Source organism: Salmo trutta, chromosome 6, assembly GCF_901001165.1.
Source record: "Salmo trutta chromosome 6, fSalTru1.1, whole genome shotgun sequence".
Lineage (NCBI taxonomy): Eukaryota > Metazoa > Chordata > Actinopteri > Salmoniformes > Salmonidae > Salmo > Salmo trutta.
In genome coordinates this window covers 42,127,082-42,154,276 of record NC_042962.1, presented here as the reverse complement: position 1 = coordinate 42,154,276, position 27,195 = coordinate 42,127,082, and the positions used below count along the sequence as shown (strand labels likewise).

The following is a 27,195-nucleotide window of genomic DNA, read 5'->3' as shown; positions in this document are numbered from 1 at the left end:
TATGGGAGTCATGTTCAATGAATCTTTTTCAATATACATATTAGAAAATAAAAGATGCGTTATCTCATGCAATACATTTAATAAATAACAACATTTCGACAGCTACGCTGGCTTCATCAGAGTTTCAGACACAGATTAACCTGCTCTAAATTCATAACCTGTATCCTAAGCCTGAGTAAATGACATGAAAGGTTTGCAAACACAAACACATGGATCATGAATATAACAGAAAAATGATTAAACTCATCAAAGGCACATTTAGAATAAGCTATTTCTATAAATGGCAAATTTAAGGAAAAGTGGTATTTACACGATCTAATGTTTTTTCACAAAACAATCACATAAATAAGATTAACTAAAGCAACAAGGCACTAAAGAAACACCAACCCTACCTGCATTGCTTCCGAGTGTCATATCTCCCAGCATTCGTCTCTCTGATTTTTGTGGCCAGCACTCGCACAATATTTACAAACAAAATAAAGTTGAGCTGAAAAACAAAAAAAGCAAGCATGATTCACTGCTCATTGTAGTAGATCTACCGTTCTGTAGGTGACATGGTCAGATTGTCTCATTGTTGTAGATCTACCGTTCTGTAGGTGACATGGTCAGATTGTCTCATTGTTGTAGATCTACCGTTCTGTAGGTGACATGGTCAGATTGTCTCATTGTTGTAGATCTACCGTTCTGTAGGTGACATGGTCAGATTGTCTCATTGTAGTAGGCCTACCGTTCTGTAGGTGACATGGTCAGATTGTGTCATTGTAGTAGGCCTACTATTCTGTATGTGACATGGTCAGATTGTCTCATTGTAGTAGGCCTACCGTTCTGTAGGTGACATGGTCAGATTGTCTCATTGTAGTAGGCCTACCGTTCTGTAGGTGACATGGTCAGATTGTCTCATTGTTGTAGGCCTGCCGTTCTGTAGGTGACATGGTCAGATTGTCTCATTGTAGTAGGCCTACCGTTCTGTAGGTGACATGGTCAGATTGTCTCATTGTAGTAGGCCTACCATTCTGTTGGTGACCATGGTCAGATTGTGTCATTGCATCAATGTTCTTAAGGTCCAAATACTGTAAATCCAAATGTATTGTCATGAACCAGAACTGACACATGCAGGAATCAAATCCAACCAGGATTTCTAGAAAACCAGGGAATTTTAGGAAAGGTACCGGAATTTGCAACCCTATTTGGGAATCAAATATATTATTCTTATGTAGCACTTCCTCACCGATAAAATATGACAGAGACAGAGGGAACTGAAGGCTTAGCCTGCAGCTGCACTCTGATTCACTCTGGTCCACACAGTCTGACTGTCTGGATGGGCACTAGGGCCCTGAGGAGTAGATGTCAGCCGGGTCAGTCAGTCCTCTGAAACTCCTCCTACTGAACTAAACCCACTAATAATACTATAAGGAGAGGCTCTATCAGCACACAATTTCAAAGGTCTGACCCACTGCGTTGGCATTCTCACTCAGGAGTCTGGATAGAAAAACTAATTGTGCAGTGCCTGTGGCCTAGCTCCCGGCTTAGACTCATATTCCTCTCCCCACCGGATACCGGGTTTCAATCCCCACTCCAACCCTTTTAATCTGTTAATCCCACCTGCCTGTCTCCCCCTCTGTCATTTTGGTCTCAATAAAGAAAAAGAAAAAAAACAAGATTCTGGGCATCGATACACAGCATATCAAATGAACAACCTCACCGTTATCTCCAATCATTACATTTCTACCATGATATCATTGAACTTGTACCATCAAAGGTTTGTATGAGATTACATTTCAATCAAAAGACAAGGCTTGTAGTCCACTTTGATTTCATTAGGAGAACCTAAGTCCTTGGTCCACCTCATGTGGCAGGTTAAGAGCAATAGTATTGAAAGAGATGCAAATGTATGTATCTCTGCTGAGACTGAGTCAGTGGTGTCAGTTTGAGAGTGTTGGTGGCTGAGTAAGAACAGACAGGGGAAGGTATACACTAGGCTTAGGTACTCAGGTAGGGGACAGGTATAGTGTACACTAGGGAGTCACTAGGCCACTAGGGAGCAGGGACAGGTATACATCAGGGAGCAAGGTGTCACTCCACTCTTCCAAGGGGCAGAGAGAAAGCTTCTGGCCCGGAGAAAAGCAGATGAAATCCTCTCTTCGGATTTGAGTTCTTCAAGAGTATTATACATAACAAGAGTTACAGTCTGGGAGCTACAGTAAATAGCTTATGCATGATAAAAAGCAACCAGGACCATCACTTATTTTTGTATGTCAGCAGTTTTTGGCATCAGGCTTTCAACTTCTCTCTTATTTGTCTTGATTTAATTTCTTTACTTTATCTCCCGAAATAAGGACTTTGCCCAGAGACTCCAGGTGTGAAGTTGTGCAGAGCAAACTAAGCTATAAGCTTGACCAAAGTTGATAAAACTTGAACATGAATCCAGCTGTATAGAGAATAAAACAATTTATTAAAAAAAAAATCAAGATAATAGTCAGCAATGTAACCTTCTAGTAATGGATGCAAACTACCGGATTCTCGCCTCATTGGCTATGATTGATGAATTGAAGAGAGGCATTATCATGTTTTTTACTACAATTGAAGTCACTTACACCAATGGCTGTAAGGATGGGAACTTGATAGATCCATTTAATGGTACCCGCACTTAACTCCCAGCATCTGTTGAGAGAGAGAGAGAGAGAGAGAGAGAGAGAGAGAGAGAGAGAGAGAGAGAGAGATATTAGAGTACATTTGTACTGCAGGAGTTCCTTACTGCTCTCAAAACAGTATGTCATCGTGTCTCTTGCCAGTCTCAGGGCGCTCCGCATACACAATGGATGTGAGAAGAGGCTAAAAAAAGTGTAATGGTGTCATGTCAAAGGTGTGCAGCTGCAACAATAAAGCAAGTAGGCCGCTGACTGTGAATGAGAACAAGAGTACTGGGGTGCCAGGTAGCCTGGTGGTTAGAGCGTTGGGCCAGTAACCGAAAGGTTGCTGGATCGAATCCCTGAGCTGAAAAGGTAAAAATCTGTTGTTCTTCCCCTGAACAAAAACACCTCGGGAAATCCTATTTCCAAACCAGATAATTGTGGGGAGTCCCTCAACAGGCTCCTGCATGCTACGCTGGGCTCCTGCACTTAAAGTGTGTTGCTGGAGGTGTCTGGAATATGGTAGGGGAAGGAGGAAGTTGAGTGTCACTCTCACCCACCGTGCGTCTGCCAGCGTTGCCCGGACAACAGCCCAGGCGGCGACGAAGAGAGCAGGGACACCTGAAATTAGAGAGGACAATGATTGCTTACTGCCGTCTCAAGATCTTACAAGATTCAGTACACTGAAGAAATTAAATTGATACTGGCAAGAGCAGTGGGATTTTTCTTCTTCTTTTAAGATATGAAACTATTCCCACGCACCTGCAACAAGCAAACTCATATGTCTGAGTGCTTTTCCTATTTTGAATAACAGCTGTAGTAACATGTGGCCGTCAACAACATGAGCGCTGTTGTGATTGGGTGACCGCATGCGTTTCTAAGACGGCAGAGCAGCTCACCCCATCCAATCAGGGTAAAGCCCCACAGGTATTTGGTGTCCGAGTAGAAGGCCATGAAAATGAGGCTGTGGAGGTACAGCCCTTCTACTAGGATCCAGTAGTAATTGGTTGCCAGGAAGTAAATGAAGAGCAACACAGTGATCTTGCATCCGACCTGGTAAAAACAACAGCTTGTTAACAACATCCTGTAGTGCAGAGCTCTGGTCCGGTGGTAACACTTTCAGGTCCATACACATACCGGCATGCTCCCTTCTCACTGTGTCCCCTCCTCGTCACTTATCTCCCACTCTAATCTATCTATCAATAAAGCACAAATGAAAGGATGTGATGGTTAGCCTAGCCCCACAAGATGAACCCCACAGAATGCTTTGTGACCTCAAAGCATATCCCGACTGATTGAATTATTAGTCATAGCATGGATATCAGATGTGTTGGTGCCTACAGTTGTAGCTGCAAACAGATGTTTTTTCATCTATGCACAAATAGTCACATCTGTATTATTTTTGTCATGATTTACCTGCTGAGTAAATAATATTTTTCTAGTAATACAAACTAGACAGTTAACTAAATAGTATGTTTTTCTAGTAATAAAAATTCTGGGAAAAGAAAAACCATTGAATATTATTATCTTTCCCTGATGTTGGTCTGTCGTGATGGAGATATTTGTATAGAGGAAATTGCCACCTGCCTGGGGATATCCTGACATACAGGAAAAGAGCAACCGAGGTCTTCACGTACATGACATTCTCAACCGTTGATCCTCTTTTCCCAGTCATTTCCCACTGCGGCTAAGCTTAGACTCACAGTATGACAAACAGTACGAAGAGACTGTTGATAAAGTTCAGTCCAAGCTGAGGATTATGAGGACGACACAGAAAATGACTGACGCAGTGTTGTTTTCCATTGAAGTCATATGGCGTTGCCACCGCAAGGTCATCAACATGATCAAGGACGTTGGTTACGTGTAGCAGCGTGGAGCAGCGGTAGTGCTGCAATCGACCATGCACGCATAGGAGTGACATGGGTTTGAATCCCCGCCCCAGCCACTTTCTCCCCTCCACAAACTATACATCCACAGTATATCTAGATTTTGAACTGTCTAAATAAAGATAAACATATGGGAAAAAGTCTCTGGGCCTGTCTGAATACCCCTACCTGCGTTCTAAATAGTACTCTGATTGGGTATGCAAAAACAGAAAGATTTATATTATGTGACATTTCTAAAATGTACGCTGTTAAAGCCAGGATTTCATATATCTAGTATACATTCGCTAGGATGAATTCAATGCACACTGAAGATAATTGTCTTTCCAGACTCACGTGTTTGACTACAGCTGATAATCAGAGTATCAAAATGAACAAATGGCGGGAAACAATACAATTGACTATCGCCCTGTAGCAGTCACTTCTGCCATTATGAAATGCAGTCTAGTTAAGGAACACATATCACCTCCAGATTACCCGACACCCTATACCCACTGCAATTTGCATACCATCCCAATAGATCCAGGGATGACGCAATCGCCTGCACGCTGCCCTATCCCAGCTGGACAAGAGGAATACCTATATAAGAATGCTGTTCAATGACTACAGCTCAGCCTTCAACAACATAGTACCCTCTAAGCTCATCATGGGTCCTGGACTTCCTAACGGTAGGCAACAACACCTCCACTACGCTGATCCTCATCACAGGGGCTCCACAAGGGTGCTTGCTCAGACCCCTCCTGTACTCCCTGATCACCCATGACTGCGTGGCTACGCACATCTCCAACTTAATCATCAAGTTTGCTTACGACACAACAGTGGTAGGCCTGATTACCAACAACGACAAGACAGTCTACAGGGAGGAGGTGAGGGCCCTGGCGGAGTGGTGCCTAGAAAATAACCTCTCCATCAACGTCAACAAAACGAAGGAGTTGATCGTGGACTTCAGGAGACAGCAGAGGGTGCACACCCCCATTCACATCGACGGGGCCGCAGTGGAGAAGGTGAAAAGCTTCAAGTTCCTCGCCGTACACATCACTGACAATCTGAAATGGTCCACCCACAGAGACAGGCAGTTCTTCAGGAGGCTGGAGAAATTTGGCTTGGCCCCTAAGACTCTCACAAACTTTTACAGATGCACCATTGAGAGCATCCAGTTGGGCTGTATCACCACCTGGTACGGCAACTGTACCGTCCGCAACTGCAGGGCTTTCCAGAGGGTGCTGCGGTCTGCCCAGCGCATCACCGGGAGCACACTGCCTGCCCTCCAAGACATCTACAGCACCAGGTGTCACAGGAAGGCCAAGAAGATCATCAAGGACCTCAGCCACCCGAGTCACAGCCTGTTCACCCCGCTACCATCCAGAAGGCGAGGTCAGTACAGGTGCTTCCAAGCTGGGACCAAGAGACTGAAAAACAGCTTCTATCTCAAGGCTATCAGACTGTTAAATAGTCACCACTAGCCGGCCTCCGCCCAGTAACCTACCCTGAACTTTAGTCACTGTCACTAACCGGTTACTCAACTCTGCACCTTAGAGGCTGATGTCCTATGTACAGTACATAGAAATTGAACACTGGCTACTTGAATAATGTTTACATACTGTTTTACCCACTTCATATGTATATACTGTGTTCTAGTCAAGGCCTATCCTATTTAACTATTGCTGTACAAATACTATTCTATCCATAATGTCTATACATGTCATCATAGACATTTATACACACACACACTGAACAAAAATATAAATGCAACATGCAATAATTTTACTGAATTAGTGTTCATATAAGGAAATCAGTCAACTGAAATAAATTAATTAGGCCCTAATCTATGGATTTCACATGACTGGTAATTCAGATATGCATCTGTTGGTCACAGATACCTTTAAAAAGAAAATAGGGGCGTGGATCAGAAATCAATCAGTATCTGGTGTGATCATCATTTGCCTCGTGCAGTGCGACACATCTGCTTCGTATAGAGTTGATCAGGCTGTTGATTGTGGCCTGTGGAATGTTCTCCCACTCCTCTTCAATGGCTGTACGAAGGAGAACTAGAAGATGCTGTCGTACACATCGATCCTGAGCATCCCAAATATGCTCAATGGGTGACATGCCTGGTTAGTATGCAGGCCATGGAAGAACTGGGTCATTTTCAGCTTTCAGGAATGATGTACAGATCCTTGCGACATGGGGGTGTGCATTACCATGCTGAAACATGAGGTAATACCTGTGGATGAATGGCACGACAATGGGCCTCAGTATCTCGTCATGATATGTCTGCGCATTAAAATTGCCATTGATAAAATGCAATTGTGTTCGTTATCTGTAGCTTATGCCTGCCCATACCATAACCCCACCACCACCATGGAGCACTCTGTTCACAATGTTGACATCAGCAAACCGCTCACCCACACAAAGCCATACACGCTGTCTGCCATCTGCCCAGTACAGTTGAAACAGGGATTAATCCGTGAAGAGCATGCCAGTGTCCATTGAAGGTGAGTATTTGCCCACTGAAGTTGGTTACGACGCCAAACTGCAGTCAGGTCAAGACCCTGGTGAGGACGACGAGCACGCAGATGAGCTTCCCTGAGATGGTTTCTGACAGTTTGTCCAGAAATCCTTCGGTTGTGCAAACCCACAGTTTCATCAGCTGTCTGGGTGGCTGGTCTCAGACAATCCAGCAGGTGAAGAAACCTGAGGTAGAGGTCCTGGGCTGGCGTGGTTACACGTGGTCTGCGGTTGTTAGACTGGTAGGACATACAGCCAAATTCTCTAAAATAACATTGGAGGCGGAATATGGTAGAGAAATGAACATTGAATTCTCTGGCAACAGCTCTGGTGGACACTCCTGCAGTCAGCATGCCAATTGCACGCTCCCTCAAAACTTGAAACATCTGTGGCAGTGTGTTGTGTGACAAAACTGCACATTTTAGAGTGGCCTTTTATTGTCCCCAGCACAAAGTGCACCTGTGTAATGATCATGCTATTTAATCAGCTTCTTGATATGCCACAGGTGGATGGATTATCTTGGCAAAGGAGAAATGCTCACTAACAGAGATGTAAACAAATTTGTGCACAACATTTGGGAGAAATAAGCTTTTTGTGTGTATGGAAAACTTCTGAGATCTTTAATTTCAGCTCATGAAACCAACACTTTACATGTTGTGTTTATATTTATGTTCAGTATATATACACACACACACACACACACACACACACACACATTGCCTTCGGAAAGTATTCAGACCCCTTGACTTTTTCCACATTTTGTTAGGTTACACCCTTATTCTAAAATTGATTAAATAGTTTTTTTTCTACACACAATACCCCATAAATCGGAACGCAAAAACAAGTTTCGAAATGTTTACCATTTTATAAAACATAAAAAACTGAAATATGAAATTCACATAAACTACCGTTCAAAGTTTGGGGTCACTTAGAAATGTCCTTGTTTTTGAAAGAAAAGCACATGTTACAGTGTAAAATACAGTGTAGACATTGTTAATGTTGTAAATGACTATTGTAGCTGGAAACGGCTGATCTTTTATGGAATATCTACATAAGCGTACAGAGGCCCATTTTCAGCAACCATCACTCCTGTGTTCCAATGGCACGTTGTGTTAGCCAATCCAAGTTTATCATTTTAAAAGGCTAATTGATCATTAGAAAACCCTTTTGCAATTATGTTAGCACACCTGAAAACTGTTGTGCTGATTTAGAAGCAACAAAAATGGCCTTCTTTAGACTAGTTGAGTATCTGGAGCATCAGCATTTGTGGGTTCGATTACAGGCTCAAAATGGCCAGTAACAAATAACATTCTCCTGAAACTCATCAATCTATTCTTGTTCAGAGAAATGAAGGCTATTCCATGTGAGAAATTGCCAAGAAACTGAAGATCTCGTACACCGCTGTGTACTACTCCCTTCACAGAACAGTGCAACTGGCTCTAGCCAGAATAGAAAGAGTGGGAGGCCCCAGTGCACAACTGAGCAAGAGGACAAGTACATTCAACTGTCTAGTTTGAGAAACAGATGCCTCACAAGTTCTCGACTGGTAGCTTCATTAAATAGTACCCGCAAAGGCCTCCCGAGTGGCGCAGTGGTCTAAGGCACTGCGTTGCAGTGCTAGCTGTGCCACTAGAGATTCTGGATTCGAGTTCAGGTTCTGTCGCAGTCGGCCGTGACCGGGAGACCCATGGGGCGGCGCACAAGTGGCCCAGAGTCGTCCGAGTTAGGGGAAGGTTTGGCCGGCAGGGATGTCCTTGTCCCATCACGCACTAGTGACTCCTGTGGCGCAGTGCATGCTGACACGGTCACCAGGTGTATGGTGTTACCTCTGACATATTGGTGCGGCTGGCTTCTGGGTTAAGTGGGTATTGTGTCAAGAAGCAGTGCGACTTGGTTAGGTTGTGTTTCGGAGGACGCACGGCTCTCGACCATCGCCTCTCCCGAGTCCGTACGGGAGTTGCAGCGATGGGCCAAGACTAACTACCAATTGGATACTACGAAATTGAGGTAAAATATATTTTTTTAATAATAATAATAGTACCAGCAAAACACCAGCCTCAACGTCAACAGTGAAGAGGTGACTCCGGGATGCTGGTTTTCTAGGCAGAGTTGCAAAGAAAAAGCCATTTCTCAGACTGGCCAATAAAAATAAAATATTAAGATGGGCAAAAGAACACAGACACTGGACAGTGGAAGATTGGAAAGAAGTGTTATGGACAGACGAATCTAAGTTTGAGGTGTTTGGATCACAAAGAAGAACATTCGTGAGAAGCAGAAAACATGAAAAGATGCTCGAGGAGTGCTTGACGCCATCTGTCAAGCATGGCGGAGGCAATGTGATGGTTTGGGGGTGCTTTGGTGGTGGTAAAGTGGGGGATTTGTACAGGGTAAAAGGAATCTTGAAGAAGTAAGGCTATCCCTCCATTTTGCAATGCCATGCCATACCCTCAACTCATTTCATGTATGTTTTCATGGAAAACAAGGAGATTTCTAAGTGACCCCAAACTTTTGAACAGTAGTGTAAGTATTCAGACCCTTTACTCAGTACTTTGTTGAAGCAATTACAGCCTCAAGTCACACCTGTATTTGGGGAATTTCTCCCATTCTTCTCTGCAGATCCTCTCAAGCTATGTCAGGTTGGATGGGGAGTGTTGCTGCACAGTTATTTTCAGGTCTCTCCAGAGGTGTTCGATCGGGTTCAAGTCCGGGCTCTGGCTGGACCACACTTTTTTGTCTTTGTGCTTGTAGATCCATTTTTTGATAAGCTCTGTTTACATATGAATCTTAATGTTAATAGTATATTATAACATGAATGAAAATGACATATATATGGATGTTGCCAAAAAAATGATTGGTAAATGTTGAATTAATATGGAAATGACTAAAAGTAACTCCACTACATGTTACTGCATTTCAGAGACTTGTCCCGAAACAACTCTTGCGTTGTCTTGGCTGTGTGCTTAGGGTCGTTGACCTGTTGGAAGGTGAACCTTCGGAAGGTGAACCTGAAGCAGCTTTTCATCGAGAATCTGTCTGTACTTTGCTCCTTTCATCTTTGCCTAGATCCCAACTACTCTCCCAGTACATGCCGCTAAAAAACACCCCCAAAACACCCCCACGGCATGATGCAGCCACCACCATGCTTCACCATAGGGATGGTGCCAGGTTTCCTCCAGACTTTGACACTTGGCATTCAGGCCAAAGAGTTCAGTCTTGGTTTTGTCAGACCAGAGAATCTTGTTTCTCATGGCTTGAGAGTCTTTAGGTGCCTTTTGGCAAACTCCAAGCGGGCTGTCATGTGCCTTTTACTCAGGAGTGGCTTCCGTCTGGACACTCTACAATAAAGGCCTGATTGGTGGAGTGCTGCAGAGATGGTTGTCCCTCTGGAAGGTTCTCCCATCTCCACAGAGGAACTCTAGAGCACTGTCAGAGTAACCATCGGGTTCTTGGTCACCTCCCTGACGAGGCCCTTCTCCCCTGATTGCTCAGCTCTAGGAAGAGTCTTGGTGGTTACCGTAAATTCCGGACTATAAGCCACAACTTTTTTCCCAGGCTTTGAACCTCGCGGCTTAAACAATGACGCGGCTAATATATGGATTTTTCCCGCTTTCAATTATTTTTCTCCAAAAAAACACATTCTGTGACGTGCTCAGTTTTTTGGCGGCATGAAGCTTTCATTAGACCAATGAAATTGCCGAACGGGTTATGGTCAAACAACTTTTTTGTTTACTGTTTAGATTAAATCGAGCGCTCTCAAACTTCCCATCATTCTGATTACGGTAGTCATTTTGTCACCCTCATCATGGCAAAGACACGGAGAAATGCATATGATGCAGCTTTCAAGTTGAAGGCGATTGATCTGGCTGTTGGAAAAGGAAATAGAGCTGCTGCACGGGAGCTTGGTCTTAATAAGTCGATGATAAGACGTTGGAAACAGCAGCGTGAGGAATTGACTCAGTGCAAAAAGACAACTAAAGCTTACTGCTAATTTTTTAGTTTTTATTACAAGCTGTGTTTCGTTAAAGCCTATTTATTTTTGTTACAAGCCGTGTTTCGTTAAAGCCTATTTATTTTTGTTACAAGCCGTGTTTCGTTAAAGCCTGTGTAAAGTTCATTTGTTTCAATGTACCGGTAGGCACCTGCGGCTTATCGACATGTGCGGCTTATTTATGTTCAAACTAATATATATTTTTTAATTCAGTGGGTGAGGCTTATATTCAGGTGCGCTTAATAGTCCGGAAATTACGGTACAAACGTCTTCCATTTAAGAATTATGGAGGCCACTGTGATCTTGTGGACCTTCAATGTTGCAGGCTTTTTTTTGGTACCCTACCCCAGATCTGTGCCTCGACACGATCCTGTCTTGGAGTTCTATGGACAATTCCTTGGACCTCATGGCTTGGTTTCTTGCTCTGACATGCACTGTCACCTGTGGGACCTTATATAGACAGGTGTATGCCTTTCCAAATCATGTCCAATCATTTGAATCTACCACAGGTGGACTCAAATCAAGTTGTAGAAACATCTCAAGGATGATCAATGCACCTGAGCTCAATTTCAAGTCTCATATCAAAGGGTCTGAATACTTATGTAAATGTGATATTTCAGTTTTTAATTCTGTATAAAAATGTGCAAAAATGTCTATTATGGGGTAATGTGTGCAGATTGCTGATGCATTAAAAAAAAAATATTTTAGAATAAGGCTGTAATGTAACAAAATGTGGAAAAGGTCAAGGGGTATGAATACCTGCTGAAGGCACTGTATATTTATACTCCGGACTCATTGATCACCCTAATATTTCTTAATTCCGTTCTTTTATTTTGTGTGTGTATTGTTGTGTATTGTTAGATATTACTACACTATTGGAGGTAGGAACACAAGCATTTCGCTACACCCACAATAACATCTGGCTAAATATGTGTTCGCGGCCAATAACATTTTATGTGATTTAGATTTTTAATGTCTTGTATTCGATGTGTATTTATCGACCCCCCCTATGTTGCTGACACTTGAGAGCAAGCTTTTAAGTGCATGTCATACAGCAAACAAACTGACCTTGAAGTCGAAGGGAAGAACATTACTGTACTCACAAACTGGGAGTTGTCAAGGGGCATAGCAGAGATGGTCTTGTAGTTGTCCATAAGCGCTGTGTCAAATTCCTGCAGACCTCCGTTGGTGTGGACCACCTTGTCTTTGACAAAGATGCTGACGGCACGCAGCATGAAGGACATGAACAGGTGCACGTGGATGTAGTTCCTGGTGCAGTGGAGGCGTCTGCATGGCAGGCAGACAGGGGTAAAACACTCAAGGCTCAACAATCAATATATTCAATCGATGAAATACACTTTATAAAAACCCTTTTACATCAGCAGTTGTCACAAAGTGCTTTGCCCTGCCCAAACCTCAAAGAGTAAGCAAAGCAGTAGCAAAAGGACAGTGGCTAAGAAAAACTACCTCGAAGGAAGAAACCTAGGTAGAAACCTAGAGATAAATTCTAGGCATCTACATTTTTGTTTTTTGGCATTCAAACATAGTTTATTGTGTTGAGAGGAATTTGGAAACGTACTGTTAATACATATACAGTTGAAGTCGGAAGTTTACATACACCTTAGCCAAATACATTTAAACTCAGTTTTAAACAATTCCTGACATTTAATCCGAGTAAAAATTCCCTGTCTTAGGTCAGTTAGGATCACCACTTTATTTTAAGAATGTGAAATGTCAGAATAATAGTAGAGAGAATAATTTATTTCAGCTTATATTTCTTTCATCACATTCCTAGTGGGTCAGAAGTTTACATCCACTCAATTAGTATTCGGTAGCATTGCCTTTAAATTGTTTAACTTGGGTCAAACGTTTTGGGCAGCCTTCCACAAGCGTCCCACAATTAATTGGGTGAATGTTGGCCCATTCCTCCTAACTTGTACAAAGCGTGTTTTAGACAAACTGGAATTAAGGCCAGACGAAGTCAGTGACACAAAAGTTACATCTCATTAAATGTTGATATTTGGTTGTGTTGACAACCAAACACAATTCAGTTTTGGTGTGCAGTAACTAGCCTGTTAACCTTTCGACAAGTTAACAAATAATATGTAGGATTCACGTCTCCAACTAAACCAACAAAAATGAAGAATATGATTAAGCCAGTGGCTCAGATGAAACTATCCAAGTATTAGATATCCTTTAAAATGTTGATATTTGGCTGAGTTGTCAACCAAACACAATTCAATAATAATTTTGTAATACAGCAAACAGCCTAAAGTTAAGGCTATCTTACAAAATAATGTAACAGTGTTTATTCAACCTTAAAATGAGTCACACATCCATGGCCAAATGTTGAGGTTAGCCTACTGTAACTATAAATGTCTTCTTATGTAATCAAAGAAAGTGTGCATGTTCAAGATAGCATGCAAAGGTCGCAGGTCTGTGGAGATCTTTACAATTTCTATAATAACCTATGAAGAATCTTGAACAGCATTGATCACTTGCACTATGTACTTTTAATGTAATCTCATATGTAATCCAGGTTATTTGGTTGTGCTATTTGATGAATTTTATTTTGTTTATTTTTATTTCACCTTTATTTAACCAGGTAGGCCAGTTGACAACAAGTTCTCATTTACAACATCGACCCGGGCCAAGATAAAGCAAAGCAGTGTGACAAAAACAACAACACAGAGTTACACATAAACAAACGTACAGTCAATAACACAATAGAAAAATCTATGTACCGTGTGTGCAAATGTAGAAGATTAGGGAGGTAAGGCAATAAATAGGCCATAGAGGCGAAATAATTACAATTTAGCATTAACACTGGAGTGATAGATAGATGTGCAGATGATGATGTGCAAGTAGAGACACTGGGGTGCAAAAGAGCAAGAAGATAAACAACAATATGGGGATGAGGTAGTTGGGTGGGCTATTTACAGATTGGCTGTGTACAGGTACAGTGATTGGTAAACTGCTCTGACAGCTGATGCTTAAAGTTAGAGAGGGAGATATGTCTCCAGCTTCAGTGATTTTTGCCATTTGTTCCATGAGCACAGTAATAACACATTAAGTTGTTGTATAAATACAAAATATGACATTGTATTCCCATTTGAATTTTGTTGTGCTTTTAAATGGTTTAAAGTTCAGTGATAACACATTTAGATGACAACTACACCAAAAATCGAACATTGTTTTTCCATTGGAATTTAGTTGTTCTTATAGATGGTTGAAAGCATAGTGAAAACACATTGGGAATTCAACAAACCTGTCACGTCCTGACCATAGTAAGATGTTATTTTCTGTGGTAGAGTAGGTCAGGGCGTGACAGGGGGTGTTTTTCTATGCTTTCTATTTCTATGTTCATGTTCTAGTTTTGTATTTCTATGTTGGTTTTGTTTGGGATGATCTCCAATTAGAGGCAGCTGGTCCTCGTTGTCTCTAATTGGAGATCATACTTAAGTAGGTTTTTTTCCCCACCTGGGTTTGTGGGAGATTGTTTTTGAGTAGTGTATGTTTTCACCTCTGCGTCACGGTTTGTTGTTTTGTTCGTTCAGTTTATTGTTTATGTATTGACACACGCTGTACTTTGGTCCGCTTCTCCTTACGACAACCGTGACAAAACCTCTGGCAGTTTTTTTTGAGTGGGTGAATAAAGATTGAAATCTCATTGATCAACGTCTCAACCAAATATTACCCAAATTTCCACATTGAAGTGGCATGCTGTGCCAAGTGGGTCTTCAGGTAATGCATTATTTTTTATCTTGGGGATGGCATTTCCCAGAGAATTTGGAGATGAGTCAAGAGGATTGGCCAGGATATTTATTTTTACTTATCATTTATTGTGAGGCTGTTTTTGGAAAATGGTGATGAACAGATGAGGCCTACTGCTGTATGACCTCAGTGGCAATTACACAGATGGATAGAGCAGCAAAGACTTTTCATTGAAGGGAACCCGGATACTAGGGAACATGTCTGTTCTGCATTGGTCTATGACTGAAAGGAAATGACTGGGTATAAGAATTAAAAAAACAATTGTACACTTCTGGAGAAAAGACCAATTGTTGGAACACAAGGCTGTCTTACCTGAAGTAGCCTATGATGACAATGGCCCCTAGAAGAGAGATGAAGGACAGTGCATATCCAATGGTGTACATGACGTACAGCCGGTCAAAGAAGTCCTGCTAGAGAGAAATGGATATCTTACAGGCCGGCTACACTGTTTACGCCGGCAAAAAGTTAAAAAAAGCTAAAAACCTACCGTTTTCCCAACGCCACAGTGTAGCTACGCTGCTAGCGTGAGTCAGAGCAACTCAAGTATTGTCATGAGTCAAGTCTGCAACCACAACAATGTTAATTGGAATCTTTGGTGTGACTGAAGTGGTGATTGGGATTACCTTTTCCTCCTCTTGACCAGGTAAAAGGAATCTCAAGCAGTCAGAATAATTGGACCACGTTCGGTTCAACCCCTCCACAGAAACCCAGGAACCGTTGACATCACACTTCCTGTATGCATGACCTGGACACACATGGTCTGGTCATTTACATTGCAACATACAGGTAACTGCCAAAACAAAGGAAACACCAACATTAAGCGTCTTAATAGGGCGTTGAGCCACCACGAGCCAGAACAGGTCCAAAGCAAACTTGGAATGGATTCTACAAGTGTCTGGAACTCTATTGGAGGGATGCGTCACCATTCTTCAAAAATAAATTATATAATTTGGTGTTTTGTTTGTGGTGGAAAACGCTGCCTCAGGTGCCGCTCCAGAATCTCCCATAAGTGTTCATTTGGGCTGAGATCTCTTGACTGAGACGGCCATGGGATATGGTTTACATCGTTTTCATGCTCATCAAACAATTCAATAGGTTAAATCCATTACATGTACATTGCTTGGGATGCTGGCCCATGTTGACTCCAATGCTTCCCACAGTTGTGTCAAGTTGGCTGGATGTCCTTTGAGTGGTGGACTATTTTTGACACACACGGGGAAACTTCTTTAATCGTTCTCCTCCCCTTCATCTACACTGACTGAAGTGGATTTAACAAGTTACATCAATAAGGGATCATAACTTTCACCTGGATTCACCTGGTCATGTCTTAGAAAGAGCAGGTGTTCCTAATGCTTTGTATGCTCCGTGTATATTCTTCAAGAATCAAATGGGTGTATACCATTAATGTATAAGTCCAAAAATGGATATAGCAACTAAATATTCTAGCTTTAAGGTAAAGCGTAAACAAAGACTTCTTTGAGGGTTATATACCTTTCAAAAAGAAAAGGCAAACTTTGCACCTAGCGCAAACGCTTAGTAAATCTGTCTCCATGAGAATAGCAAGTGTGTTGCCTATCTATACCCCAATACCTTGATGGTTGAAGTCGTAGATGTAGCTGGGGCAGGGGACCTTGGTTAGCGCTCCGGGGGATCCCTGGGGCCAACAGATCAGACCGTCCCAGCCAGGGGGACAAAGGTCATCTGGATACATAGTGGAAAAGGGGAGTAAGGTAATGTTAGTGGTGGGCATCAATACTGATAATTTTATTTGCATTTGATATCGATATATGGATGACATTGGTTTAACCGTTCCTGTTAACTTATACTATTATGTAAAAACCCATTCTGTACATGACTGTTCCTGCATGCACAAACCCCTCTCATAGACCTTCTCACAGGCTCTCAACTTAGTGACTTAATTGCCTGCTGATGGGCCCATTCATGGTGAATGGACTTATTTAAACTGTAGGTTTAACTTTCACATATGGTCCAATGAGCAATCAGAAAGCACTTGTCTGGACTTCACAGAGCCGTGGAGGTGAACAGAAAAGTAAAAACAATGTTTTTATAAAACCAATATATATCGATATCATATAAAAAAAAATCATGTGATATATTAGTATGGATTTTCCATATTAGTGCCCATCCCTAGATAATATACTATGGTAATATGCCAAATATGTATAATTTACTGACATATTGCCATCATACGTCAAATCTTCACAATCACAAACGTCAATATGTGTGATGTACCTATTTGACGTTTTTACGTTCATAAGTGACATTAATTTGGACATTGTGTTGTATCGTCATCAAGGGAACAGAGGCTCCCAGGCCAAATCCCATGGACACTCTTTCAGATAAATCTGAATTTAAAAGAAATCACTGCTATGGAACTCGAGGCATTATCATCGAAAGGTTTCATTGACTTGTTGCTTTTGTGCCTGTCCATGGTATGTGCTGGTAATCCTGCAGACACTGGACATTGATCCACTCAATTTAAAAAAGGGCACATTTCCAGCAGTGTGCACTCAGTCCACATCAATGTCATCAATGAAACAAGTTCAAGAAGGATCAATATACTACAACTCAGCTCCAAGGAGAAAACATATTTCTTCCAATATGTCTATTTAAACCTCCTTGATTAAACACATTTCTAATATTAATCTATATTCCAGGATGAGAGGGTGAGATGGAAAGACAAATCTTATGAGTCACTCATTAGCGACAAGTGCAAGAACATTGCTCATAGTCATTACAGCTATATATACTATCTGTCCACCAGATGAGTAGGCTAGTGGGAGAGCACTATGAGTAATAGGTTGTCATCTTTTGTCAGCTAGCCCTCCTGATGGTTCAGTGAAACAAGTGACTGGGGTGGTAGTGCGTCCCAAATGGCACCCTATTCCCTTTATAGTGCACTACCTTTAGTGCCATTTGGGACGTGCACTGAGACTGAGTAATAAAGACCTAAGTGAGAGAGAAAATAAGAAGCAAATAGATTCAAATATATCCATGTATTTTATGATTGCATTCCAGGTCTAAAGAGAAGTGGATATTTGTATGTTTCAGTGTCTCAGCTGCAGTAGCCTTCCTATGCGTATATTGTCATACTTCATTATCTCAGAGCCAAATTGGATCTGATTATAGCTGGTTTGAGTCACATTATCATTTGAGACATCAACGCATGTTGTATCGATTTAAACTGACAGACAGGAAATGTGCCATATTGGGGTTTGGGACCCACTTGCCAGGTCAACACATGTGCGGACAGTGTGAAATACCTTAAAGTGGAAATGACAGTGTTTTAACTACTTTGAAGATATGAAACAAACAGACAATCATAATATCAGTCACAAATATCAAATTCCCAGTTTATGCTTCAAAGCCAACTTGATGAGGTTTTAAAAATAGGTTCTATTTCACTCAAAATTCCATGACGTAAAGTAAGGCATTGTTGGCAGTATAAATGGATGTGGTTCAATGCATGATTAATATCATTTACCAATACATTTCTTGGTAGTCCAAAAGATATTGCGATCAGGTTGTAAATCAGATGGCCTGGTACATTGTTTGCTGCCTCCACCCATTTGGGATGCACTGTTTCAGTTTCAAGGACTCATTATTTTGACAAAAAGGACAACTGTAACTAAGGCTGGGAATGTCAAATACAATCAAACCAGCAAGGACAATGATCACAAGTCAGTCATAATGTGGCTAATAGGCTAGCGCATGTGTCAAGCAAGGCCCACAGCCCGAATAGGACACACAAGCGAGTATAAATGAGTTGAGACATCTACTTTATGAAATGATGGCCTGATGTGCCCTGAATCGGTGAATTCAACTTCAATTGTGCTGCTTTCATGTGTCCCGATTACAGCGTGCAGCGGGGAGAAAGTGTAGACAGATACATGCAACAGTCCTAGCTAGGCTACTAAAATGTTGCAGCCTGGCTTCGGTTTTTAAAGCTTGACAATGAATAACCAAAAAACAAAACCTGCAACAAAACACCATGCACAGGAGAAACATATTGGCCTGTTACAGAAACATTTAAGCAGTAGCCTAGGCTGGCTACTCAACTACAATACATGTTGAGTGCCCCATACAGCAATGCTGCATTCAACTGCACTGGTGATTGATGCAGTGCAAAAAAATGATTTGGAGTTATTCAATACTTTTTGATTAGGCTTGATGCATATTATGCGCATCTGCAAATATAGTATCAAAAGCTAAACAAATATTAGTTATTTCTTGTTTTCATTTGTTAAGATGCTATATACAGCATCCTATGTACATAAGAGGACATTATAAAGGGACATATTTTTCTAATAAAACAATGGCCAGTTTGGGTCGCAGTTGCAAGTAGGCTACTGTATGTCTGGCCCACAAATTCATTGTGTTTTTTCAATATGGCCTGTGCGCTGATTGAGTTTGACATCCCTGGGCTAGCGCATTGATTTATGTAGCTAACTATTTATTTAGCAAGCTAAAAACACGGAGCCTAACGTTAGCTAGCTAGCTAGCTGCTAGGAGGATGTCATGTCATTGGAGGAGTGAGTGAGTGACCAACTTTTTCCCTCATGTCGTTTTTCGGTGACTACATCTAGAGATGCAGGTGTCATTTGGTTAGATAGCAGGAAATGTGAATCGCTTTGCTAGCTAGCTAGTTATGCTGTACTTGAACGACTGTTATCCACAGTTAGCATATCTCTTTGTCAATAAAATGTAATGTATCTGTTATAGTCCCAAAAAGTACAACTACACTCTTAGAAGAAAAAATGCTAACCTAAAAGGGCTCTTCGGCTGTTCCCATAGGAGGATGCTTTGAATAACCCTTTTTGATTCAATGTAGACACAGAGGATTCTGCACGCAACCCAAAAGAGTTCTACCTGGGACCAAAAAAGGTTCTCCTGTGCCTATGGGGACAGCCAAATAACCATTTCAGAATATTTTGCTCTAAGAGTGTACACTAAATCAAGCACAATTCGAACATTGTCATGCATTTTAGAGAATATATTTGACCAGGGTCTGGATACAACACCTCATACAACAAAGATGATGTTTACATAATCCCATGACATTAAGTGAACATGTTTGGCCAATCGTAAAGAAGAAGCTGAGCTCCAGCATATTAGCACTGGTTTTCTTTAAACAATACTAATGGGAGATTACATAAACCTGCGTGCTAAAATAATCAGGATTCAAACAAAAAACCCACAAGATTTACGAGTAGATTAGTTGATGTCTCGTTGTTACCGTATTTGACAGCTGCTTCTGGTTCTCTATTCCCACCCCAAGGAAATAATGACCTATAAGAGCATTGCCAATCATAAGGCTTGTAGCCTAATGAATGAATGTAAAATACTTACTGTAATAATGGACTCTATATCATACAACTGTTTCATGTCAACATAATTATAATATCATTTGTGCAATTTTAATTAATTTTATAAGACTACAATGCCATTTGATTAAAAAAAATATTAACACAATCATGATAGGCTTGATTTAAATTACAATTTTAAACATGGACAATGTTCAGAAATATTGTACTTTCCTCATTTTGGTAACACTTTATTTTATTAAGGGTCCATAATAAACGATTTATATGGCATTTATAAAAATTGTGTGATTAGTAAAGTCATTTTTCAGTCCCTAATCTAAAGTGAGCACTATTTATACTTTTTAAATAGCTTATAAATGTTTTCAGAGACCAGTGTAATTTCCTACAAAAAGATGCATGCCATTGGTAAACATTCCAGCAGTATCTGGTGTTGGATTCGACATTTTGAACATTGAGACATTAAATGAATGATAGAGAAGAAGCATAGAATATTAGGAGTGAAAGAGACTGGGTTTTATGTCTGAAGTTAATGGTTCTCTGTAGAAAGCCAGACGGCGTTGGAATGTGTTGGGGGACGGAAGGAAAGCACTGCGTTGATACAGGAAAGACAGATGGACATCTGTAGATTAGGTGAAGGAGGGGTTGAGGTCAGGAGGTGAGGTCAGATCCCCTGAAGGAAGTAATAAGGGTTTAGTATCCTGTTACTCTTTTCCTGTAGAACCATAAGATGAAAGGATTGGAGAGAAGGAGGAGTGTCTTAAGTGGGATATATATATCTGTGATGTGAGAAATGTTGGGTTGTTTGAATTACAGCTGTACAGAACCTTTGGACAGAATTAAACTTTGTTAGCTTCTCTAGTGTCCGTGAGTTATTTACTCTGAAAAATAAGAACCTAACACTGGTAAAAGAATAAGCACGAAACACAGAATGTTTACAAACATATGTGGACACACCTTCAAATTAGTGGATTCAGCTATTTCAGCTGCCCGGGTCAACTGTAAGTGCTCTTACTGTGAAGTGGAAATGTCTAAGAGCAACAATAGCTCAGCCACGAAGTGGTAGGCCACACAAGCTCACAGAACGAGACAGTCGAGTGCTGAAGCGCGTAGCGCGTAAAAATCCTCTGTCCTCGGTTGCAACACTCACTACCGAGATCCAAACTGCCTCTGGAAGCAACGTCAGCACATGAACTGTTTGTGCAACCGCACCCAAGCCTAAGATCACCATGCGCAATGCGAAGCGTCAGCTGGAGTGATGTAAAGCTCACCGCCATTGGACTCTGGAGCAGTTGAAACGCATTCTCTGGAATGATGAATCACGCTTTCCCATCTGGCAGTCCGACGGACGAATCTGGCTTTGGCGGATGCCAGGAAAACGCTACCTGCCCGAATGCATAGTGACAACTGTAAAGTTTGGTGGAGGAGGAATAATGGTCTGGGGCTGTTTTTCATGGTTCGGCAAGGCCCCTTAGTCCCAGTGAAGGGAAATCTTAATGCTTCAACATACAATGACATTCCATACGATTCTGTGCTTCCAACTTTGTGGCAAACCGTTTGGGGAAGGCCCTTTCCTGTTTCAGCATGACAATGCCCCCATGCACAAAGTGACGTCCATACAGAAATGGCTTGTCGAGATCAGTGTGGAAGAACTTGACTGGCCTGCACAGAGCCCTGACCTCAACCCCATCGAACACCTTTGGAATGAATTGGAACACCGACTGCAAGTCAGGCCTAAATGCCCAACATCAGTGTCCGACCTCACTAATGCTCTTGGAAGCAAGCCCACATACTTTTGGTCATGTGTATATATACACTTGTGAATAACTAGCTAACTAATATTTACAAATATGGGAATAATGATTAATACATGGTGGGAAAACTGTTTGTAAATGCCTTATAAATGTTTTATAATGGACCCTTAAAATAAAGTGTCACTGTCATTTCTGCATCTTTCAGAGGATATAGCAAACTGTATTTTCATGTTGCCTCCCAGTGAAACCGTAATACTTCCGTCATGACAAAATTTGGATGGGTATCAGATGCTGGTCTGTTTATATTTAAACAGTCACCAAACAATAAATACACTGTAATTAGCCATTATGCTCCAATATCTGTTTGTGTTCTGATATTTCTATTCTCCCACCTGGTTTTAATGGCTGGTAGATTCTGGATCAAACACACAAAGCGGTTTGTTTTTATCCAGCTCTCACACTGCTACAGAATGTGGGCGGACACATGGAGGATAGTTATATGGAGAGCAGCAGCCAGAAAGAGAAACAACTGCAGGTTTGTGACTGGTAAATTGGCAGATTCAAATGAATGGAATAAATCCACATTTCAGCACCCACACATTCTGTGGCTAGGGAGACACACAGCAGTGATCTTAAGTCATCTTTGTCTAATCAAACTGCAGTGGTATTCCAAGTAAATAAAGGCTTTTCAAGAAGTTCCTCCTTCCGTTCTTCAAGAGTGCCTATATGGGAAACGAAGAAGAATTTTTAAAAATGTTTTCGTTTACTAAGTGGTGGCCATCATCCCAGTTCTTTTTCCCCCTCCCTAAGACCACTTCTGTAGTTGTAGTTTTCATCCATGCTGTATCAAAAGTTGTCTCAAGTTACCCCAATTAAAAAATATATTATAATCATTTGGGGGTGGATAATAAATCATTTGGATAAATATCAGAATACACATTTTTTGCTAAAAGCATGACTCAATTCAGTAAATCTCATGTTGAACATTGACTGACAATGTGAGAAATGCAAGGAGTTCAGTGTGTCAAAGTGTACATGCAGCAGCACCACATACAGTCTCTTTCACCAACTCCAATCTCTGACTGAGTGAAGCCTGGGAGAATGTGGGCAGACGTGGAGCAGGCTAGTGTTTGCCCGTCTCTCGAAACACAACCCCTTTTCCAATACGCAGGAGGCAAAAACAGGTCAAGTTATGGGATTTGTTCTCTTCAGACAGGATGAAGTATGGTGGGTGGCTCTGCCACCCGGGCCGCTACGGTTACCATAAAGGTCTGTCTGGATCCAGCTGGAAACAGGCTGGCCAATGGGGCTCTGGTAAAGCTAGGTAGACCAATCATCTGCTTAGTGGGTACCAATTACAGAAACCCAAACCAATAAGTTGGTACATTTCCTATGCTGCCCAAAGATAAAACGATTTACGTAAGTCAGTGTTTGCCCACCTGCAGGGTTGTGTGTGGAGATGTTCTGATGGCACTCAACTTTGACATCATACAGTAGGTACATCTGCTCCTGTGCTGTGAGGCCGACCTCTGGATGAACCTACAGAGTAGATTGCAGCATTGATTCAAAAAGTTGCCCCTTAGATATTGACCTTGGGTCAGATTAGCATTTCCCCCACTAATGGTTAAGGTTAGGATTGGAGAGGGGAAGCTGATCCTAGATATGTACCTAGGGGAATCTTAACCCCAGAGATCATTTGGATCTCAAACATGACAAGAGCAGAAATGGTAAAGTGGCTTTGATATAAAAACTTTGATAAAATCTAATGTCATAATTACAGTGACATACAGTATACCGTAGCATAACACATACTTCATAAATTAAACATAAGTCATATACATCACAGTAAGCAATCGACACACACACACGCTGATGCACTGTGCTCATAGTTCCGCCTCATTTAAATGCATTCAAGGAGGAAGTGGATGTTGAGTACCAGTCAACAATTTATATGCAAACACTGACTGATGAGTACGGAAGCGTGCATGGCTGAATAACAATACATAACCGATTACATTTCCATATGAAATAGCACCAAAGGAAGAAACATAATATGTGGGGAAAAGAAATTGGATGATGGCCGCCACTTTGTAAATGAAAATATTTAGAAATATCCATCTTAGTTTTCCCATTTACAGAATAAATATTTTAAAAGATAGACAGAGAGGAAATGGTAAAGGAGTAGAGGAATAGGGAATTGTGGATGCAAGAAAAAAGCAACCAAATTTATTATGCCAAGAAGTTTGTCAACTAGACTTGCAATAGCCTGCCTAAACATAGGGTAATACTGTTTCGTCGAGGCATGGACTCTACAAGGTGTCAAAAGCGCTCCACAGGGATGCTTCCCACAGTTGTGTCAAGTTGGCTGGATGTCCTTTTGGTGTTGGACCATTTTTGACACACAGGGGAAACTGTTGAGCGTGAAAAATCCAACAGCGTTGCAGTTCTTGAAACACCCTAATGGGCACATACTACCATACCCAGTTGAAAGGGACTTCAATATTTTGTCTTGCCCATTCACCTTCTGAATGGCACACATACACAATCCATGTCTAAATTGTTTCATGGCTTAAAAATCCTTCATTAACCTGTCTCCTCCCCTTCATCTATATTGATTGACATCAATAAGAGATCATAGCTTTCACCTTGATTCACCTGGTCAGTATGTCGTGGAAAGAGAAGGTGTTCCTAATGTTTTGTGCACTCAGTGTATATAATCTAGCATCATGTTGCTGGTAGCACTAGCGGTTCGGGGGGGGGGGGGGGCAGTGCCCCTGTGACAACAATTTTGGACCCCCTCGTGGCCCCCCTAAATGTGGAGTATTAAATAATTTTTACATAACACATTTTTGCTATCGTTCTTTTTTTACATCCTATTAGGCAGCGGCAACGCGGAACACTAATGATTATGAACATGGTCTTTTGCCTGGTAATGCCTGCAATGCAGTGAAGAAAACGATATGACAACAATAACGTCTAATGGAACTGCCCCCTCTAACAGTACAACTGCCCCCCCCCCCCATGGATTAATTCCTCCACAAAAAATACATAAACAATATTACTCGATTGGCTAGCCTACTTACCTGTGCGTAAACGTGTAGGTAAACTACATTCCAGCATAAAAGAAACTTCGCAAAGTTACTCAGAAGTATCGTATTCATTTTGAAGATAATTGGTGGACAGCGTTGCATACAGAGGTTTCGATAAACTCAAAAATCAGCTGTGTTTTTGAAGCACGCAGTAGTTCAGGTGTTGTGTCAAACTCGTGCTAGTCCGACTGTATGTAGCCTAGCCTACTCTGTGTATTTCCATCCAACGCTCTTGGAAGTCTGTTGAAAGAGGATTTCAGGAGAAAGGGCGCAGAAATAGCGTAGCATTGGTCAGAGTTTTGATGTCTTCCGTCTGAAATAAGGATGTACCATAAACTTGTTCAAAAACTTTACTGATCACTTGTGCACCTTAAAATATATAGGCTATATGACTGGCCATTCAGGCTACTTGTGTCCTGTTGTAGTTTTTTCTCTGAAACAGCATTTTAGTAGGCTAAGTTTGCTTTACAGAGACCATTTGGGCATGTTGTCTCGTTTAGGGGCCACGAACGTTAATTGCCATTAAAAATATATATGTTAAACACGAATACTCTTTACGGTCAAAAAGTCGCAAGAAAATTCCAACCAGATTTATCCATAGGCTAGACGTGTAAAATCGAGTTTTCTGCTGACACCTGACAACCCAAATAACTATTCATCTCTACTGTAGCCTAGCCAACCTACCTATAACTGCATTTCTCGGCTGAACGTAATGGCGCTATCTGTGGTGCTGACATTTTGGCATGTGGGAAGAGATGTCGGCAGCGGTCTGCACGATTCAGTGTGTGTGTGTGTGTGTGTGTGTGTTCGCGTTCGCTCATGAGTGTCTTAAAAACGAATTTACATAAATTAAAAATGAATGCATTTTGGGAAAGTCATGAATGTCTTAAAAATGCCAGGAAAAATGGCAGGAAAATGTGTTTTTTGTCTGACAAGATATATCTTCTTACCAGTCAGTTTTTATGTTAGAGCATTTCACTTGTTTCAAGCTTTTTTGTCCTTAATTATCTTAATAAGATAATATAACTTGTTACTAACATTTTATTACTGATTCTGAGTAACTTAATACTTGAAACTAGAATTACCAGAATTATAAAGCTGTTTGATCAACACTGACAACTGCAAAACTGCTTTGTCGAAGTCAGAATTTCTTCTTTCAAGCATCCTATCCTTTTCATCTCTTCACATATTAAGAACAGATAATGACCAAATGGAATTCACTGTTTTGTCTCTTACACACAGCACAGCAATCATATAGACAAAATACAGTACAGAACAAATACAGTACACTTTTCATATCTGGGGAAAACACTATGAGTCATTTCAACTGTTGTACAATTCTATTACATCCCCAAGATGGTATTTGACTTGTACATAAGCTTGGCTCTTGTTGTTAATTGTGTAATAAGAGGTAAAATCAACCAGCTATTCAGCATCCACTAACTCAGTGGCCTGTGCAAAGTGTGGGAGCTCAACTTGATAAGCCATGACATTTCTATCAAAGCGTATAGTTTGAAATGGTAGATATTCCAAACAATAAAGCCTAGAATCGACAAAAAAGAAGTCTGTCATATTACCATTCAGTACTTTGGCAAAGATCATGGACTTCTGAGTTATGTATTTATTAAAATTTATCACAAGCCATTTGACTAATACAGCAATTTATCATTGAAACCTAGGAAGTCCCTCAATTTTCCACATAAATATTGTAGATCTGTTACGTTCGTCGTAAGAAAGAAACCAGGGTGCAGCGTGGTCAGCGTACATCATATTTATTAGATGAACACCGAAACAAAAACCAAAATAAATAGAAAACATAACGTTCAGTAGGGCATAAGCTCAGTACCAAAACAAGATCCCACAACCACAGGTGGGAAAAGGGCTGCCTAAGTATGATCCCCAATCAGAGACAACGATAGACAGCTGCCTCTGATTGGGAATCATACCCAGCCAACAAAGAAATAGAAAGTCTAGAATGCCCACCCAAATCACACCCTGACCTAACCAAATAGAGAAATAAAAGGGCTCTCTACGGTCAGGGCGTGAGAAGATATTTAACCTCTCCCTTTCATTTGAAAAAATCGGGTGCATTGAAATGTCAACATTTTGGCAGCATTCATATATTTGGTTCTGATTAATCAAAGACTTGCACATTTTTTTCAAAAATTGAGCTTGGAACCCCATTGTTTAAAGAAACAATGTTTAGACTCGAATACACATATGTCTT

General features: G+C 41.2%; 1 protein-coding gene across 3 annotated transcripts in view; it reads right to left on the bottom strand.

Moving 5' to 3' along the window:
* The window catches only part of LOC115195945 (parathyroid hormone 2 receptor-like), a 32,915-nt gene extending 7,181 nt beyond the window's left edge, over positions 1-25,734 (bottom strand). The window contains exons 1-10 of one of the 3 annotated variants that reach the window (XM_029756303.1): positions 25,653-25,734; positions 23,319-23,418; positions 16,374-16,484; positions 15,407-15,528; positions 15,096-15,193; positions 12,113-12,296; positions 3,530-3,683; positions 3,191-3,251; positions 2,595-2,661; positions 393-487 (exon numbers count right to left, since the gene is read on the bottom strand). In XM_029756303.1, the coding sequence (XP_029612163.1) occupies positions 393-487; positions 2,595-2,661; positions 3,191-3,251; positions 3,530-3,683; positions 12,113-12,296; positions 15,096-15,193; positions 15,407-15,528; positions 16,374-16,484; positions 23,319-23,382 (956 nt within the window). In that variant the 5' untranslated portion in view covers positions 23,383-23,418; positions 25,653-25,734. Of the gene's footprint in view, positions 1-392; positions 488-2,594; positions 2,662-3,190; positions 3,252-3,529; positions 3,684-12,112; positions 12,297-15,095; positions 15,194-15,406; positions 15,529-16,373; positions 16,485-23,318; positions 23,419-24,962; positions 25,323-25,652 lie in introns of those variants that run through there. The other 2 variants (XM_029756300.1, XM_029756301.1) reach the window with 2 other exon arrangements.
* Positions 25,735-27,195: the final 1,461 nt, after the last annotated feature.